Source organism: Tetrao urogallus (genome assembly GCF_951394365.1).
Source record: "Tetrao urogallus genome assembly, chromosome: 3".
Taxonomy (NCBI): domain Eukaryota; kingdom Metazoa; phylum Chordata; class Aves; order Galliformes; family Phasianidae; genus Tetrao; species Tetrao urogallus.
Genome location: NC_136815.1, coordinates 91866085 through 91886090, shown reverse-complemented (window position 1 = coordinate 91886090; position 20006 = coordinate 91866085). Strand labels below are relative to the sequence as shown.

Genomic DNA, 20006 nt, shown 5'->3' with positions numbered 1-20006 from the left:
AGGCAATTCAGTTCCTCTGCAATGGAATGTAGCATGATGTTCCTCTGTGTATCCATATGAGATTTGTAAAGAAAAATTTTTGAATACTTACTCTTGGGAATACTGGAGGGAGTTTCATGACTTGAATGTGTTATATTGTGCTTGTTCATGGAGTTATAGCAAGTAATGCACGTAAGAAAAACCTAAAGCAGTGTAGAAGTCTGTTTCAAAGGTTTTTTTTAAACACATTCATCTTTGTTGGCATGGGGTGGAGACCTGAGGCCAATATCTCCAAGCCTTTCTTAGGGCAATAAAAGGAATTTGAACTATGAGCCTCAAGGCTAGAAGTAAATAATCTGTCATTGCCAATGCAGGCCACCTCTGAAAATAAATTGCTCTATCAATGATGTATGATTTAGAGCAGAAATTGCAGGTGAATTAACTCTAGCCCAGTATAATGCCTTTATTTATAGACATCTCTAAATAATCTTTATTTGATTCAATGTGACAAAACTTTTATTCTGCAATAAATAACTTTTTTGTTGCTTCTTTTCAAATGTAGCTTGAGTCATAAAGAGCTTTTCCCCCGTTTTATACTGGAAACATAGTCCTTGCGTTATGCTGACATAAATATATTTCATTAAGTAATTTAAGAGGGAAAGCCTTCTTTCCATGCATTTTTCTAGCATTTAGTAGGGTGAAAGGGTTATATTTGTTGCTGATTTTACTTTGCAGGGACTGTGTCTTACTTTTGTTTTTATTAGTAAAAAGCTCCTTACTTGAGCGTGAGAGATGCCTTATGGAGTCACAAGATAAGTAAATTGGAAGAGTGGTACTATGCAAATTTTTGTCTTTTCTTTTCTACCTCTCCACATTCACATTTGTCATGATTTTATGATTTTTGGTTATCGGTGTTCCGCATCATAACATTACATAGTGCACTGGGAGTTAAAATGTTAATGCTCCAGTTGCAGGTACCTGTCCCAGAAGAGAACTACATACCCCAGAAGACTGTACACTGTGTTGTTACCATTTTTGCTCAGAGGGAACAGATGTAAGGCCTTGGTAGGTCATCAGACCTTCCGCTTTTCGATCCTCAGCCTCCCTGCTGTTCATCCCAACCACACACATCGCCTCAGCACTAGCATAAGGCGTACAACTTTCAGATACTCTCATTGTATTTGATTTATTAGCTTTGATTCTAATTATATTGTATTATAGTGTGTTATCTTGTGTTCTCATACCATATTTACTTAATTAGTTTATTTCTTCTCAGATCATTGCCTCTGTTTTTAATTATTTTTGGAGTCCCCTGTTCGCCTTTTCTAGAGATGTGGATTCGCAAAATCCCGTTAGTCCCGGAACCAGGCCAAACCAGCCCATAAATTTTTGACAACATTATATGAGATTGATTTCCAAAAGACAGGATAAATAGGGAAACCTGATATCTGAAAACACCATCTGCTGGGAATTTGTGTCCTGATTTCACTGTGGGGAAAATTGTGTTTGTTCTATTTTGATTTTTGAACAGGGCAATGTCTCACCAAGTGTTAGGCCAGCATCAAGTATTTGCTTTAGTGTTGTGGTTTAACTCAGCAGATTGCTGACCACCAAACAGTTGTTCACTCACTTTCCTCTCTTCCCCATGGGATGGAGGAGAGAATAAAGAAAAAAGCCACCGGAATAGGACTTGTGTGTTGAGATAAAACTATTAGGATCGAGAAAAGAAAAAGAATAATAGTTATGACTATATATATATATATAAATATGTGTAACAAGTGATGCACAAGCTCTCTTAGAAGTATACTCTCCACATCCCCCAAACTGATGCCCATCTAGCCTACCAAGCACCAGAAGAGAGTTAGACGAGTTTCTGTCCCCTTCAAAACTCCTTCTGCATGATGTCATATGTTATGGAATATTGCTTTGGCCAGTTTAAGTCAGCTCTCCCAATTCTGTTCCCTCCCAGCACCTTGGGCCCTTCTCTGAGAATGGCCTTGGCTCTATATAACACTGCTTATCAGCAACTATAAACATCCTTGTGTTATCAACATTGTTTTTCTTCTTGAATCAAAAGGACGGCATCATACCAGAAACTCTGAAGAAAACAGTTATATCCCAGCTGAAAGTAAGACATTTTCCGATGTAAAGAATGATGAAAGGCATCAAAAAGCAGAAGGTGCAAGATTTTTTTTTTGCATCTTTCAGCAAAGTGGATCACACTGCTCCCTGTGAGCAGCAATCTATCTTGCAGTTCAGAAATACTTGGTAACCATTCCGGAGATTGCAGCTCTCTGTAGATTTCTGTTCTGAAATTTCTCTTTCTCAGTCAAAATTCTCATCCATAGTGCCTGTTCAGTCAGGAGTGAACAAAAGGCTAAATACCAAAATCAAGCAAACTCCTCCTGTTTCTCACCTTGTGAATTCAGCATCACTGCAACTTGAACTGTGCATTGGACAGAAACCTTTCAGTGCTGCTGGGATAAAAATGGTGCAGAATTAGCTTCAGGATATTTCACAGGCAAAAGAATTCACAGAATCTGATTCAAAATCCCTAAGTATCAAATAAGCAGGAGAAAAAATGGCTTCTAAACAAATGATTAAAATGATGTCTTAATGGATGAGTATAAAGGAGGCGAATAATCTCATGTTCACTGTCAGCATCTGTTTAAAGTGACTAATTGTTGCTGTTAGCAATGCTTTGGTTTTTCTTGTTGTTGTTGTTGTTGTTGTTATTGTGAAATAAAGCCATATATTGTATATAAACAAAATCCACGAATACCTTATTAACTATATTAACTAACGTGAAAAAGTATTTTGGTACGATATTAAAGCTTATTAACCAGTATTTACATAGCTTTTCTTTGTTTTGCCAAATTGCCAAATGTTTTGTTTCGGTTTTTAAAACAAAATTGAATCTGTCATTAAAAAAATCAATTCTTAATCAAGTACCTCATGACAAGGGTCATCTGTTACATTCCCATCCCTCTCGCTCACCAATAAAGAAGTAAAATTCTTATTTTCCTCTTATGGTATCACCAAGGCAAAGCAGCCACCAGAAGCCCCTGCTCAAAAGTATTGCTGCTGCTGTTGCTGTAGCAGTGAACATCTCTTTGTGGTGGAGTGTTGGAGAATCTTTCAAGATGGTCTTTTGCTTTCTATTACTTTATTTTGTTAGTGAATACGACTCTTCAGTGGGTGCACTGGAGCTGACAAAGAACTGATAAGTCTGCTGTGTTTCCCTTGTCACTTGAGAAGGAGTAGGGTTATGAAGATGGGACGAGTTTTCACCCAACATAGATCACAAATCTTTTCTAATATGGTTTCCGTCCGCCTAGGATCCACTGACTCACCACTGAACACGCAGAAAGATGTTTATTTTGTGACTGGTATGAGATGCTCGCATCTCTGGTTTATTTTCCCTTGATATTACATTTATTGCTGGTAAAAATTGGTACACTGGAAGCTGCATCGACACTGAGTGATCTTTTTTCAAACTGGATGGCTACGGTAAGTGTAGTGGCTATTGAAGAGGACAATTAGGAGATTAATGAGATAGCAGAAATATAATTGCAGCATGCTGTCAAGGAGGTCACTGCTAAATATTCAGGTTGAAAAAACCCACTTACCTCCTTGCATTTTTTGCATTCTTCAGAATTAGATGAAAATACTCAATTTCCTTTAGCAAATCATGGTGAAAATCGCATCAGTATATCATTAGATACAGAAATGTATCATGATGATCTGTCACCCGGCACTTTCCCCCTTGCTAGAAAACACATCCAGCTTACTGAGGAAATAAACTAATGGGAAGGAATGACAGTGAGGGGGTGGTGTTGAGCCACTCTCTTTTTGAGCTGAGCATTTGTACAGCTATGCCTAATAGCATAACTCTGGAGGCCTCACAGTCCTCTTCAGTGTGTTACTGGGGCTGGAGAATTCCATCAGCCCACAAACAGCATTTATTGCTGCTTTTCAAGAAAGGGGGGGAACAAAAGCAGTCAGTCACTGCTCATTCAGTCTGAACAGCCTTGTAGATGTGTGTTCTACTTTATATATCTGCTTTTTTATGAAACAGTTCTTTAGAGAAGTTAAGAGACTTTTTTTAAATTTCATCTCCCTGGCTCCTTGGGAAGAAAGGCCAGGGAACGATGCTTTTGTCCTTTTCCATTCTTGAAGTGAAACAGCAAGCCTTTAAGTAGTTAAATTTTGATATATAATTGAAAAAAGGCACTAGAAGGACAAAACTGAAAGGCTGTTGTTATTCTGTTTAAGAACTGGAGTTCTGCTGAAAGATCTGGAGTGGTTGACTTTGAACAGTCCATGTATCTAAAGAGAGTGAAATTGTAAAATGTTTATTATTTCATTTTCAAGTGAAAAGAAGTTTTCAAAATATTCCAAAGCATGAAAGAACATTCATGAAAGAAGTACTGCAATTAGTTGTCTTTTAGCTTTCCCTGCGAGCCTATCTAGGATCACAGTTTCAGGATATTAAACTGTGATGAGCGTACAGTGAACTAATACATGCTTGGCAGTGTTTCTTTCAGCAAAGTGATTTGATTACCTGGAACTTGTTCCATGTCTCTTGTCAAGTATATATAAATAGCACTTATCTGGAAGCATAACCAATTAAAAGTGGATTTAATTTCATGTGGCTTACTTTTTGAACTGTGCAAACTGACTGGAGTCACTTGTCTTGAAAGCGGTTGCACACAGATTGTACCACTGCACAGTGAGGTCACCCGTATTCAAGACTTTGCCTGTACTGGCAAATACAGAAGCGTACTGCCACTTACAAACATTATACTGGCACTTGCAGACCGCAAATCATTTTTGTTAAAACAATGCATTATATCTAAATCACCTCTAACGAAATTAGATATCAGGTCGATAGCAATACTGCCACTTAGATTCAGTTCACAAACTTTTTTTAAGTTATAGAATTTAGTTACTTTGCTTCTAATATTTACAACTGTCTGTTTACAAGAAAACTGCTCCAAGAGGCTGCAGTGGCTTCTTTGAGCTATTACACCCAACTGGGTGGTGCAGGGATTTCTCTATAGGCTAGGCTGAGTAACAATTCCCTCTCAGGTCATAAGCATGGCTTGTATTTTGTTCGTGTAGGAGGGGTTGATGGTAGGCCATCTTCTGTTCTCTGTCATACTGGTGTTAAGCCCAGGGCACCTCTCCCAAAATTGTGTCTACCATATGTATGTCTATGGAGATGGTTCCTAGGGTTATAGTGTGAACTAACTGCTCTTCTGTGGGGGTAGCAGTGCAGATTTTGTATTAGACTTCTGAGGTCAGTGTAACATGGACTTCTCTTGTTGCAGCTGGCTTCAGCCATTGCTCCCTTGCAACTCCGTGAGAGCACAGCACACTAGAATATTATCAAAGCAGCAGCTGCTTTGCTTTAATGGAGAAGTTCATTCTATCATGTTGCCTCCCCCAGTGTCATTGGTGTCCCAGCTGATTTTGCTTTGTCTCTTCACAGTGACTTGGGAAGAAAAATTTTGACCAATTTGCTGCAAAAAATTGGAAGTGGTGCTCAAAGTGTCACGTACAGATATTCAGCAGCATTTCTCGATGCCCAGAACTGTTCTGATAGGAGCAGGTAGAACCAATATCAAGGTCGAACCTATCTGTGTCTTTTCTTTTTAAATGTCTTTTTTTTTTTTTTTCTTCAGAATGCTCCCAATGTGGAGTTTTGTCACACGTTTTATGCAGCTTCTTCCAAAAAGCAGAGTGTGTTCTTTCCTCTTCATGATGTTGTGAGACTGGTATGAGCCCAGAAAAGGTGGGAGGAAGGGTTCTGCAAGATAAGGTGTCTAGCATCTAAGCTGCAAGGAAGAGCAGAGTGAACTCCTGCTCTGCTACTGGAGAGATGCTCCCAAAAAGAATGGATACACAGAATCTCACGTGGTCTGTGATAAAGTGCAATGGGACAAGCTTCAGTTCCAAAGCTGAAAGTGTCTGGTGCTGTTGGGGGCTTGATAGTTCTGTGAAACAGATGTCATTACTATAAACGAGTGCCTGTAATAGTTCTCCCATAGGACAGATGATATTTAGAGATTCAAGACTGAAATAAATGAGGGATTGAACAAGACAGCTAGACAATGTATTAGAATTGACTTATGTTCTATTACTCCACTATATATGGAACTACCTGGTAATACTCCTCTCAATTTCTTTTTTTCCTTTTTCTGTCTCAAGTTCAGTCCATGTTGTCTCAGAAATTCAAAATGTGGCCAGTCTCGCTGTAAATTTTCCTAACTGATAATAAAGAACCTAAAAATTTTAAGATATGAAGTTATTATCATTTAAAAGTTAGATGCATCCTGACAAATTTACACTGATGAACTATACACTATAGAAGAGCTTGAAGAAAAGGTTGATATCTACGGGAAGATGTGGTGGCAATCCTAACAGGGCCTTTTACCCTCAGAGCTGCCAGTGCATACTGCGTCTATGTTTTACAAGAGGAAGTGTGTGAAGTTAGCCTGAACAGAGAGAAATACATTCCAGGAACTGAATTCTGTGATTCTCTGAAGCAGTAATGACACCAGAGGAAATACAAAGCTGAATTGTCCTTCCTTGTCCTTCCTGAACCATCCAGGAGCCACTTTGGATGCTGGCGTGAGATGCAGCAACTTGGGACTAGTTTAGTTATGCCTGTAGATATGGCCTCTGCAGGCATTTCAGTTGAGTAAGGCACTGTGAAGCATTAAGTGCATTTCTTCTCTCCAAACACTGCTATCCTGGTGAGGGATTGTTCCTCTCTGCTCAGCCTTCGTGCAGCCTCACTTCAAGCACTGTGGGGGCCACAATATAAGAAAGACAAAAAGCTATTGGACAGGATCCAAAAATGGTGAAAGTATCTGTAGGGCAAGACGTATGAGGAGCAGATGAGATCCCTTGGTTTGTTCAGCACAATGAAGAGGAGAACGAAGGGAGGCATTACAGCAGCCACAGCCCAGGAGAGCAGAGGGGCAGGTGCTGATCTCTTCTCTGTGATGACAGTGTCAGGACCTGAAGGAACGGCATGTAGCTGCATTGCGAAGGTGGGCAAGATTGGGTATTAGGGAAAGATTCTTCACTGAGAGTGTGATTGGGCACTGGAATAGTCTCCCCAAGCTTGTAGTCATGACCCCAAGCCTGTCAGAAGCATTTGGACAACTTTCAGACACAGAGTTTGAATTTGGGGTTGCCCTGTGTGGAACCAGAGTTTAACTTGATCTTTGTAGGTCTCCTCCAACTCAAGATATTCTTTGGTTTTAACACATCTTCTCCTCTGCTGTAGAATGAGTAACTAATGGCTTAAAGAGAAATAGGCCAGTGTCCTCCAAAGGCAAGCGGCTATACAACTCATGAGAAAAGGACACTGCTTCCTCCTTGTTTGTTTGCATCAAGGAAATTTCTACTGATTTAATGTGCCAATCCTGATGTCTTTTCTGTGGGTGGAGAATTGTGGAGGGCATTTGCTTTTCTGCTAAGCGTCACAGATTTCAGAGCCCACATGGGGATAAATACTATATACCGTATGCTGTACTTTTCTGTCAAAAGTATGGGAAAAGGGAGGCCGCATTCCTCCCTGTAAATGAGATTTTACAGTTCTATTTTTCTTATGCAACTTTAAAAATATTGAACAAAAAGTATACTAAAGTGTTGGACTGATAATCTGGGAACTTGCTGAGGCTTAATCATAGAATCATTGAATGGTTTGGGTTTGAAGGGACCCTTAAGATCATTTAGTTTCAACCCCTCTGCTAAAGGCAGGGACACCTCCCTCCAAACAAGGTTGCTTAAAGTCCCATCCAGCCTGGCTTTGAATGCTTCCCAAGAGGGGGCATTCACAACCTCTCTGGGCAACCTGTTGAAATGCTTCACCACCCTCACAGTAAAGAATTTGTTCCTAGTATCTAGTATAAATCTACTGTTTTCCAGTTTAAAACCACTTTCCCTTGTCCTGTCGCTATATGTCCTTATAAAAAGTTCATTCCCAGTCTCCCTTCAATTACTGGAAGGTCGCTGTAAGGTCTCCTCAGAGGAGACCTCCTCTTGTTCTCCAGGCTGAAGAACCCCAACTCTCTCAGCCTGTCCTCATAGGGGAGGTGCTCCAGCCCTCTGATTAACTTCATGGCCCTCCTCTGGACCTGCTCCAACAACTCCATATCCTTCTTGTGTTGGGGGCTCTAGAACTGGACACAGTACTCCAGGTAGTGTCTCACAAGAGCAGAGTAGAAGGGCAGAATCACATCCTTTGGCCTGCTGGTCACACTTCTATAGATGCAGTCCAAGATATGGTTGGCCTCCTGGGCTGCAAGCACACACTGCTGGCTCACACTGAATATCCCATCGGCCAACATTCAAAGGGACTAAGCAATAAGATGAAAATCTTTCCTTGTTATGGTAACATAGAGACTGAATCTCCATGGGGAAGAAGAGAAAAGGTGTGAGCCTGCCCAACATCTCCTGTGCCCACACAGAAGTCAGTAGATTTTGACTGACATAGAAAATAGGGAAGTGGTGGCTGAGAAGGGGATACCAAATGCTTTCCAGCAGGTAGGTGATGGCAGTGGAACCAGTGAAATGGGCTATGGTCAGGAAATGAAAAAGAGCAATGCCCGCATGGCCCTCAGAGTAGGATGAAGCAGATGTGCAGGCAGGCTGGTGGTTCTAATGTATCACGCATGCCTTTTGCATCTGTGTTGGCAGTACAGAGTTAACAGCAGTTTTGGCAATTAAATACACTTTTAGGAGTCAACCAAAAAGGAAGGAGGCAAGTTTGCTTAGTATTACGCAGCCTCTACCTGGGTCTTCCATTTCTCTCCAAGTAATCTATTACCACATCTCAAGAGAAAAATCCCCCCAATGTGAAGATTAATAGAGCAGCATGTGGATGTTTCCAGTGATGTGTATGAAAATATTTTTCCACTGTGTTGATTATTGGGCACCCTACAATGTAGGGCCCACAATGTTTTCTTATGACAGAAGGTTTGCTGTGAGGTTTGGTGATTTATGTTGATAAATTGGAGGCATCAGAATGTCCAGATCACTTCATAGGATGAATTTATGAACATGCAACTATGGTTTGTGTCATGGTGGGCAAGAGGGTACATTTAATGATAATTTCTGCATGTAACATTTCTTAAAAAGTAGTGTTGGACTTCCTTGTGTGCCTGAAGTTGGCTGCTTGTCACTAGGGTCACATTAACCCAATTTTGGTTTAATGTGCCAAATACATTTTTTCTCTTCCACAACCAATATGTAATTAAAGTTTGAGGAACTACACAGTGTCAAGATTGAGCAGTTTTTGGATGCTAGATCTTTCTTAGTCTTTTCTTTGTTTGTTTTGATGTTCTGTGTGCATGCCAAAGGTACAGATAGTTTGCTGCAGACAAGACATATCTAGGCGAAGCAAATTGCCTTCCTTTAATCAAAAAAAGGCAAATTAGCATAATTGTTCTAGGAAAAACTGCTGCTGGGTTAAAACAGAGGAGTTTTCATACCATATTGTTAGTGATGTGTTTTACTGTCATTAGTAAATAAATATATATAAATATTAAGTATATAAAGAGAGTAATTTAAAAGTAGAAGGGCTTTGCTGGACTTTGTTTTGCCTTGTTTTCTTTGCTTTCAAATCAAGCATTAAATGAACCAGTGAGTCTAGACATTGTTATAAGAGTTTACAAATTTCTCTGTCATTTTACCTTTGCACTTTGAGGTCAGACGCTTCAGAAGGAACACTTTGGACTTTGATTCAGTACGACACAGGTTGGGTGCTGAGATTTTTATGGTATCAGTGACATGTCTGCGTTAACTCAGTATTCAGTATCTCTCTGGATTGTAGCCTGCAGAAAGGGGCAGCTAACTAGCCTGACTACATAGGATCCAAATTATGTACGTACATACTCTAAAGATGAGTGTGTGTGGGTCTTAGAACTACAGCTGCCCCTGAGGATGATATTGAATGTATCATTCAATATCATTCAAATGTACACTCCTAATTATAACCTTGAATAAAAATTTAAAGTTTGGAGTGCCAGGATTTTCAAGAGTGCAGTTACCGAAATTCCCATTAGCAGTTAAGGATTTGTTGGGGAAGTTTTGTGTTTTAGTTGGTGATGATTCCATGCTGATACTCACATCTGTGTAAAATCAGAATTTAACCCAAAAAGTCCAGCATTTGGGTCCTATTCTGGAAGAGAAGGTTTTTGTATTGAGAGACAGACAATTGCTGTGCATCTGATTTCCAAACCTTGCCTTCCATGACTTTGTGATACGGAGCGTCATGCCTACAGGCAAAAGAAGGAAAACAACATAACCTGTTTACTGATTAGAGTAGTTCCTTTAGGCTGAATGCAAGCATGGCGCATTCTTATGAGTTGCTTGTAAAAGTTTATTTCCAAATAGCAGCAGTGAGTAGTGGTTTCCAGCACTTCTACTGAAGCCCTGAGAACCGACGTTTTACTCAACAGTAACAGTAGGAGCCAGCTGGGGTCTGTTGAAATAAACTCTTCCTTCCTTGATGTATTTTAACAACTCCAGTTTTGTTACAAGTGTCTTCAAGATGGTATCGTTCCCCTTTCTGCTGTGGTTTATTTTTTTGTTTGTTTGTTTTGTTTTGTTTTCCCCCCAGGACTTCAGTTTTCCATGCTAGTGGTCCAGAACCTAACAGTGTGCAGAAGATGGGTTGAAGTGGATCATCTCTGTTGAGCATGTACTCCCTTCAGAAGGAAAAAGAGACTCAAAACTTTTGAGTTCCTCCTATTTCTAGTGGAAGGAGGTTTCTCTGGATGTTATCTTTTGTTTTAATACAGGAAGGGCTGATGGAATCAATTACAGCTTTTTCTTCTCTTTTCAGACCTGAAATAAGAAAACACAAAATCAGCACTCAATTAAAAGAGATTACAATTAGCTCAGCAGTGCAGGTGAGAAGAGAAGGTGAGTTCTGGCTCATCACAAACATGCATGAAGAGTGCCCATATCAATGAGAGTGCAGACAGGGCTAGGCTCTGGGGGTTTTGTTCTCCTTACATTACCTGTTATGTTGCGCAGGGGAAACAACTGGCAGACTCCTAAACTTACTGTATTCTGTTTGGGGAAGATTAGGTTTTGAAGAAAAACATCCAGGAATTGCCAGCGTACTATTTATATAATCATAAACTTGTGTCAACTGATTTTTGTAAGGATTATTATTGTAAAAAAAAACCAGCTCTTATCTCTTCCACTGCACACATGCTGTGGTTATGAGGAATCTTTTCTTCTCTCTTCTGCTCCTTCACACAATACCCTCCCCCTGTCTAGCTGTCAATCACTGCCACACTGCTTTTCATCACATACAACAAGGAGAACAGCTTTTTCCATCAAGTGAGGCAATTCTAAATCTGCCTTCCAAGAGGCTCTACAGATCGTGCAAGCTGGAGGAGCTCAGGAACAAGCAAATTAGACAATAATGAGGTTCCCAGAACTGCTTATAGCTGCCATCTCATGCATGTGTTAACCTTGCACTGTATATAATGCATGCCTCTGGGGCCAGGACCACATCCATCAGCCCAGGAAACAGAGCTCCTCTCCTCACCAGTAATAACAGCCGGAGGAATCACAGAATCACAGAATGGCCAGGGTTGGAAGGGGACCTCAAGGTTCATGAATCTCCAAACCCCCTGCCACATGCAGGACCACCAACCTCCACATTTAATACCAGAGCAGGCTGCGCAGGGCCCCATCCAACCTGGCCTTGAACACATCCAGGTACGGGGCATCCACAGCTTCTCTGGAAGAAAGTGGCTTATTGCCTACATCAGTGACATTGCCCTGTCTGTCTTCTCCAAGTTACAGGAACTTTCTCTGCACAGTGCTCAGCATCCCATGCCTTTTGAAGTCGATGACTCGAGGGAGGGAACAAAATTCTTAACAGTTTGCCTGTGATTAGTCAGCGAACTGCATGCAGTGAATTTAGAGTATTGTAGCAAGATAGGCATCTCCAAGGGATTTTTCTTTTATCATTAGCTCTCTAGAAGTGTCCCTTCTCTCTCTCAAAATGACAGGTTCACTCAGCTGTTGAAGAGTGAGGCTTTTTCTGTTCTACAGCATTGTTTGTATGGCTTCATCCTGCTTCCAGTATAGGGTGTGCATGTCTGTGCATATGTGGCTTCTGTAGGGCACCCTTTTATGTCTGACTGACATCAAGGTTACATAAGAGCTTTTTGCCTCCTCAAGTGTTCTGTGCTTCAACCAAGAACCTACTATTTATGGGTACCTTTTCAAAGCAATGAACAGATATTTATCAGCCTGGCCACAGTGATGGTATTAGAAGTCATATAACTGCATTTTGGTTCACAGCTTTTAGGCTTGACACTTTATTGATCCCTTTTCTACTTACATGCCTGTAGATGAGCCCTGTACTTCAAAATCTGTATCATCAGGATCTCATTTTTGCTTGTGACACAGCACATCTTGTCACATGCAGGCTTCTACGCTGCAAAACTTCTCTGTGTCGTGTCTATACAGAGCTTGCACAAATTCTTCATTTCCCCCTAGAAATCTTGGTGTTTTCCAAACCTACCCTCCAATCAAGCTCTTGTTAGTCTTTCTTCCTGCTTGATGTAGAGCACCACTGCAAATTGTTGCCATTGGTCTCATAAGGTCTGCATTGCAGTGGGCTTGTATGTGAAATTTTGATTATTCTTAGAAGAAGACTGCTTCTTATTAGAAGAGCTGTTTTTGCTGCTTCTTCTATAGCAGTGGAGCCTTTTGGTAGATGAACGTGCCTTTAGTTACAAAATAGCGAAACCACTTCCAGTGATCACCAAGCCTGATGTGCCCAAAGGTTGCCTGAGACAAACTTTGGTTTTTGAAGGTTTCCTTGGAGATATGCTGGGCGTTCTGATGTCACTGGAAGTTTTGTAGTGATATGTAGTGGTAAAATCCTTAAATTATGGTACCAAGAGGAGTCTGAGCCTATCTCCACATCTTCCGAGAGGTAAAATCGAGTTGCTTTTAGACTTCTGCACTTAGATAATTATGAAAATCGTCTATTTTGATTAGAATATCCCAAGGTTGATCTTCAAATGTTTCCGTATATTCTTGGGTATTTATGCTTTCATCATAAGCACATAAGCTGCACCTCTGAAAAGCAATATTACTATGCTGTAGATGGAAGAGTTAACCAGAAACTTCGTAGAGTGCTATTCTTTCATCCTTCTGATATTCTTAAGAAAGATGTGAACTTAAGAGAAAATGGAGCTGTTATTGTTTCGAGAACTCACAGAAATGTTTCTGAAGCGACTTTTAGCAAAATATGTGTTTCTTGTAAGGTTTGTCAAATGGCCAATGTCAGCTAAGATCCAATCATATTTAATAAGCATAATTCTGAATTCAAAATAAAATTCATTAGGATGATTGTCTTAGCTATTGATAGAAATGCTTCTGCTACAACAACACTACTGTTGGTGTCTACCCCTTAGACACCAACAATTAGTGTGGAATGATGAATGTTCAATGATGGCAGTACTATCAAGTGAGAACAGTAATGTTCAGGACTACAAATCTGATTTATCTTACAGATGCTCACTGTAGCCTAAAGAAGGTCTTCTGAGGGTATATTCCGTTCTCTGGCAATTGCAGCTCTTTCAGACCCAAGTGCTAGAAATTGTTTGCTATTGGCAGAAGCAGGAGAATGATAATGCACTTGGCTTAGCCCTTTTTTTTATTTGTGACTCCTGGATTTGTAATTACCTTCACATTTCTTGCAGTGCATTAAGTTAAATGCCAGAGTCATGCCCTCCATACAGTAAAATGTGAGAGCCTGCTGACTGCATCATAGCGCCATGGTGAGAGTGTTGCAAAGCATCTGCATCAGTGTGCTTGAAAGTTGAATCACATTTGATCAACCGTGTTAAACCTTCAATGGATTTGCACAGTGCCCTGCATTAATTTAGTGTACACTTGGCCTCTGTCTTTGAGAGTCAAGACCTAATATCATCTGCTCTGAACCATGCCTGACACAGGGCTGCATGATCCATACAGAAGACTTTGCCTCATGCTAACAGTGCAGAGAGCATTGTCCAGCCCCAAGGCAGCATTCCTAAGGGAGAGACAGCAGGGGAAAAAACACTGCAAAGCACTGAAACCTCAGTAGTCCCAGGGCTTGGAAGTGCATGCGTCATTTCTGAACATAAAGAATGAACTGCTAGCCAGTTGGTAAAAGTGGGGAGGGAGGAGAAAAAGGATTTGCAGAGGTCAGGAGGAGGAAGCAGAGCAAGACTGAGGGCACTGTTCTTATTGAAAATCATTACTGGAAATTCGTCAGACTGTTTCAGAGAGCACAGCTAGCTCAAGGATCCTCAGCAGTCAGTTTTCCACTCAATTGAAGTCTTTGGCAGTCAATGAGACTTAAAACTTGTTTTCAATAATGCATCTCACTTTTTTTAATTATGGGGACAAACCACTCAATAGAAGCTGTTTGCAGTTGTAGTATCGACCACAAACCTGAGTCTTGTATCCAAAAACAGACTGCAAAAGCAAACAGAGAAGAATTTTAAATGAGCTTTTTGCAAACACAACTGACTCGTGCACAACTGACATGGTTCGTGCACCCCTCCTGCGGCCTTCCTGGAGCCAAGTGCTCCAGTGCAGGGTAAAGGAGAAGCAGCAGTTAATTTTGGCTAAAAAGGCATTTGTTGTGTAATGATAACTTACATTCTTGTGGGAAAGGAGGGGGAGGGAGGAGGAAAAGTTGATGCTGTGGCTTAGACAGAAGATTGCAAAGACACAGAGGGCTAAGACAAAATTTCATTGAAATCCTAAATTTTTCTGAGGGCAGGACTGAGGGAAGCAGTCAGATCCAACCCAGTGACTGAGCTGAGAACATAATTTGCTGTCTCCTGTTGGATTTCATGTTCTGTCTCAGGCACATGCCCTGTGCTGGGTTGCCTGTGAATGTGCTCAGAGTAGCTACAGCTCCATGGACATCAACACATGTTGCATGTTACCATATAAGCTTGAAGATAAATGGGATAGAATTAATGAATATTAATTCTAATATTAATTAGTAAATTAGTAATGGCTTTATAGACATCAGAGGTACACAGGGTATTAGTAAACATATGAATTATTTGTTTAAAAAGACAAAGGAATAAAATTAAAAATCAAAATGCTTAGTTGTTCATATGCACACAGTTTGTAGGGGGGGACATTTTGTAACAGAAATTATTCTCTAGCTCCATCCTTGGCCTGGGATTATCCATGTCCAGTTGTTTTTTTCCTGAAGAAAGCAAACTGGTCTAAGATTCTAAGTAATCCACAGCACTTGTAGAGATGCAAATTATGTCGTTCCAGATCCCACTCCTTACAGATACTACTCAGTGCACTGAAACGAAGCAGTGTTGCCAGGAAGGCAAAGATAAGTGGAATCACTTTTCTATTAGAAGTATAATAGAGTTTATTGGTTGGTCACCTGTGCACCGCTGTCAGGGATGCCAAGCAGCTGAGCACGCGCCTTGTAAGCTGCCAGTGGCTGATGAGAGTAGGTTTTGAAATACTAACTACCCACTCTCACAGAAATGTTTCAGACAAAGGCATAGCTGCTTTATTGATGGTGCTTTTTGTGTGTAAGGATGAATACTCTGGTTTGTTCTTTTCATTTCTCCAGGTAAACGTAATATCATGTTTCCATAAAACTCTTTTAGGAAACAGTGCCATTTGCTATTAAAGCTTGCATAATGAAAAGATCTGTCAGGGATCTAATTTGATGCAAGTCATTTATTTGCCATGTAGTGCCAAGATCCAAGAGACTCTGCTTCTCACACTTAACACCAGGCTGCCCCTGCTCCCCACTGTGTCCCCCTGTGCTGGGGCTCGTGGAGCCAGTAAACCGTGTGTTCCTTCCTTCTGTGTATGTCCAGTGTGAGGAGGCGGCAGCCTACACAATTAGAGCAAGTTGCTTGGTTTCAGAAACTCTCATTTTATTTGATCTATTAGCTTCAATTCCAATCGTATTGTATTTATTATCTCACATTCAGCTGCCATATTTAGTAAACTCAGTTTTTTTCCTGTAGCTCATTGCTGCTGTTTTCATGGGCCTGCCTCTCTACCTTTTCCCTTCCTCTCCCTGCACTTCCCAGGGCATGGATCTGTGGGTCTTTTTTTTTTTTTTTTTTTTTGCTCCCTTGTCACAGACACAAGGTTGAACCAAACCAGGCTGATCCAGGCTATCCAGGGCAGTACATGCCATTCCGTTAACAGAATCACAGAATCACACAGAATCACAGAAACACCACGGTTGGAAAAGACCCACAGGATCATCCAGTCCAACCAATCACCAATAGTTCTCACTAAACCACATCCCTCAACACAATGTCCAAATGTTCCTTGAACACTTCCAGGGTCAGTGACTCTACTTCCTCCCTGGGCAGCGCATTCCAGTGCCTGACCAGTCTTTCAGAGAAGTAGTATTTCCTAACGTCCAGCCTAAATCTCTCCTGGCACAGCTTGAAGCCATTCCTTCTAGTTCTATCACCAGTTACATGAGAGGACGACCCCCAGCTCACTGCAGTCTCCTTTCAGGTAGTTAAAGAGAGCAATAAGGTCTCCCTTGAGACTCCTCCAGGCTGAACAATCCCAGCTCCTTCAGCCGCTCCTCATCAGGCCTGTGCTCCAGCCCCCTCACTTCTTTGTCACCCTTCTTTTAACCCACTCCAGGGCTTCAATGTCTTTCTTGCAGTGAGGGGCCCAAAACTGGACACAGTACTCAAGGTGTGGCCTCACCAGAGCTGAGTACAGAGGTAGAATCACTTTGCTGTTCCTGCTGGCAACACTATTGTTGATGCAAGCCAGGATGCCATTGGCCTTCTTCACCACCTGAGCATACTGCTGGCTCATGTTCAGCTGAGCATCAACCAACACCCCCAGGTCCATTTCCTCTACGCATTCTTCCATCCACTCTGCCACAAACCTGTAGTGTTGCCTGGCCAAGGGCAGGACTAGGCATTTGGTCTTGTTGAACCTCATCCCATTGGGTTCCTCCCAGCTCTCCAGCCTGTCCAGATCCCTCTGTAGGGCCTTGCTACCCCCAGGCAGATCCACACTTCCAGCCAACTTGGTGTCATCTGCAAACTTACTGAGGGTGCACTAGATGCCCTCACTCAGGTCATCAATAAAGATATTGAAGAGGACAGGCCCCAGCACCAATTCCTGGGGAACACTACTCGTGACCAGTCACTAGCTGGATTTAGTTCCATTCACCACCACTCTTGGCCTGACCCTCCAGCCAGTTCCTTACCCAGCCAAAAATGCACCCATCCAAGCCTTGGGCTGCCAGCTTCTGCAGGAGAATGCTGTGGGAGACCAGTGTCAAAGGCTTTGCTGAAGTCTAGGTAGACCACATCAACAGCCTTTCCCTCATCCATCAGTGGACCACTGATCTAGAAGGAGATCAGGTTGGTCAAGCAGGACCTGCCCCTTGTGAACCCACGCTGCTAGGCCTGATCCCCTGGTTGTCCCGCACATGCCATCTGATCTCCCTCAAGACAATCAGCTCCATAACCTTCCCTGGCACCGAGGTCAGGCTAACAGGCCTGTAGTTCCCCAGATCCTCCTTATGACACTTCTTGTAGATGGGAGTCACACTGGCAAGCCTCCAGCCTTCAGGGACCTCACCAGTGAACAAGGAGCGCTGATAGATGACGGAAAGTGGCTTGGCTGTCACCTCCCCCAGTTCCCTCAGCACTCTCAGATGAATCTCGTCCATCCCCATGGACTTGTGACAGGCCAACTAGAGTAGTAGGTCTCTGACTGTGACCTCTTGAATCATGGGGGGCTTAGTCTGCTCCCCGGGAGAGACTACCAGGTCAGAGAGTGGAGTACCATGAGAACTGTCTGACCTTTAAAGACAGACGTAAAGAAGACATTCAGAACCTCTGCCATTTCCCTTACCCTCAGTGGTCACATTCCCAGTCTCATCCAGTAAAGAATGGAGGTTCTCCTTGGTCTTCCTCTTACTGTTGATGTATTTGTAAAAGAGTTTCGTGTTTCTTTTTACCCCAGTGGCCTGGTTGAGTTCAAGCTGGGCTTTTGCTTTTCTGATTTTCTCTCTGCACATCTTAACATCTTCTCTGTACTCTTTCTGAGTTGCCCATCCCTTCTTTCACAGGAGGTAGATTCTCTTTTTCTCCCGGAGCCTCGAGAATAGCTCCCTTATTCATCCATGCCAGTCTTCTTCCCTGCCAACCCATTTTGGAGCTTGGGGAGAGCCTGCTCCTGTGCCTTTAAGACTTCCTTCTTGAAGAGCAACTAGCCATCTTGGACCCCTTTACTCTCTAAGACTGAATCCCAGGGAACTCCCTCTACTAGTCTCCTGAATAATTCAAAGTCCGCCCTCTGGAAGTCCAAGTAGCAGTTTTGCTGCTCCCCCTCCTGCCTCCACCGAGAATCAACAACTCTACCATTTCATGGTCACTCTGTCCATGACTGCCCCCGACCACATCTCCCACCAGACCTTCTCTGTTTGTGAACAGCAGGTCAAGCAGGGCAGCTCCTCTCGTAAACTCTCTCATCAGCTGCATCAGAAAGCTATCTTCCATACACTCCAGAAACCTCCTAGACTTCTTCTGCACTATGTTATATTCCCAGCATATGTCAGGGAAGTTGAAGTCCCCCATGAGGACAAGGGCTGGTGATTGTGCAGCTTCAACCAGCTGCTCATAGAACTCCTCATCTGTCTCTTCATCCTGGTTTGGTGGTCACCCAAGAGGAGCATACACTCACCAAGATGTCTGCCTTGTCAGCCCTTCCCCTGATCTTTACCCATAGGAATTCAAACTTATCATCCCCATCTATGAGCTCGATTACATCGAAGCACTCTCTAACATAGAGAGCCATGCCACCACCCCTCCTTCCTTGCCCATCCTTCCTGAAGAGTTTGTAGCCATCCATTGCAGCACTCCAGTCATGTTTCCGCAGTGGCAACTAGATCATAGTTTGCCTGCTACACAGTGGCTTCCAACTCTACTTGTTTGTTGCCCATGCTGCATGCATTGGTGTAGGTGCACTTCAGGTGATCCCCTTGTCTCACCCCTAATCCCATTACTGCTCCCCCATGCTCATCTCTAGTGGGCCTGGTTTTAACATGCTTTCTCTTTTTAAATGACATAGTTAAGGCTTGATAATAAGTGCTTTCACTGCCATCTCCTGCACTCCCACTGGTGTACAGCTGGGCACTCTGCTGGAGGGCCTCTAGCTGACACTGTTCGCCAGCACTGGACTGGATACCCAGTTCCCCTGAGCCTGCATGGCGAGGAGTTCCTGGGCAAGATGGGGCCACATCTTGCTTTTGTGAGCTCACTCATATGGATCTGGTGAGGTTACAAAAATACTGCTGTGTACTGCACGAACAGCTACCAGAAGTCACAGCACTTTTAAAAACTGCCAAATATAGTCCCTGTTTACACCAGATTCTGTGTGGTCCTGTCCCTTCCAAGGACAGCCTTTGAAGCACTTCTGTGTAGTATCACTACTGAAAACAGCTCATGTTTTATTGTACATTCCAGCTGTTTGCAACTTCCCATTTTGCAGTTCCCACTGCACAGAGATCAAAAACCCAATATTTCTTTTGTATGCATTCATGTAAACCAAGACTGACTTCAGTGAAGTTGGAATAATGACAGGTGTAAAACAAGGAGAAATGAAAGGAAAATCAGGCTATCAACTATTTTTTTTTAAAGCTCATGCATTACTAATACTTCCAATTTAAATGCAAATTTTTGTTCCTAACACAGACCTTTAGGGAAGTCCTCTCCAGATAAACTGTAATGGGATACCAAATGGTAATTCAATATTTAACTTGTATTTTAGCTCATGGGTCTTAATTTCCTATCATTTTGTTGCAACATTTGCTTATGGGAAAGAATTACATTGCTTGTAATAAGAATGATAATATTTAATTATATTTGTTCATTATATTTAATTTTTTTATATTCCAAACATCCATGCAAAGAGTGTATCTATTTCTATTTTGAGTGATGGAA

General features: G+C 42.0%; 1 protein-coding gene across 1 annotated transcript in view; it reads left to right on the top strand.

Annotated features, from left to right (window-relative positions):
• The window catches only part of TPK1 (thiamin pyrophosphokinase 1), a gene marked incomplete at both ends in the record, with an annotated part of 191218 nt that extends 188736 nt beyond the window's left edge, over window positions 1–2482 (top strand). The window contains 1 exon segment of the mRNA XM_079533265.1: window positions 2328–2482. Within this exon segment, the coding sequence (XP_079389391.1) occupies window positions 2328–2482 (155 nt within the window).
• Between the last annotated feature and the right edge of the window lie 17524 nt (window positions 2483–20006).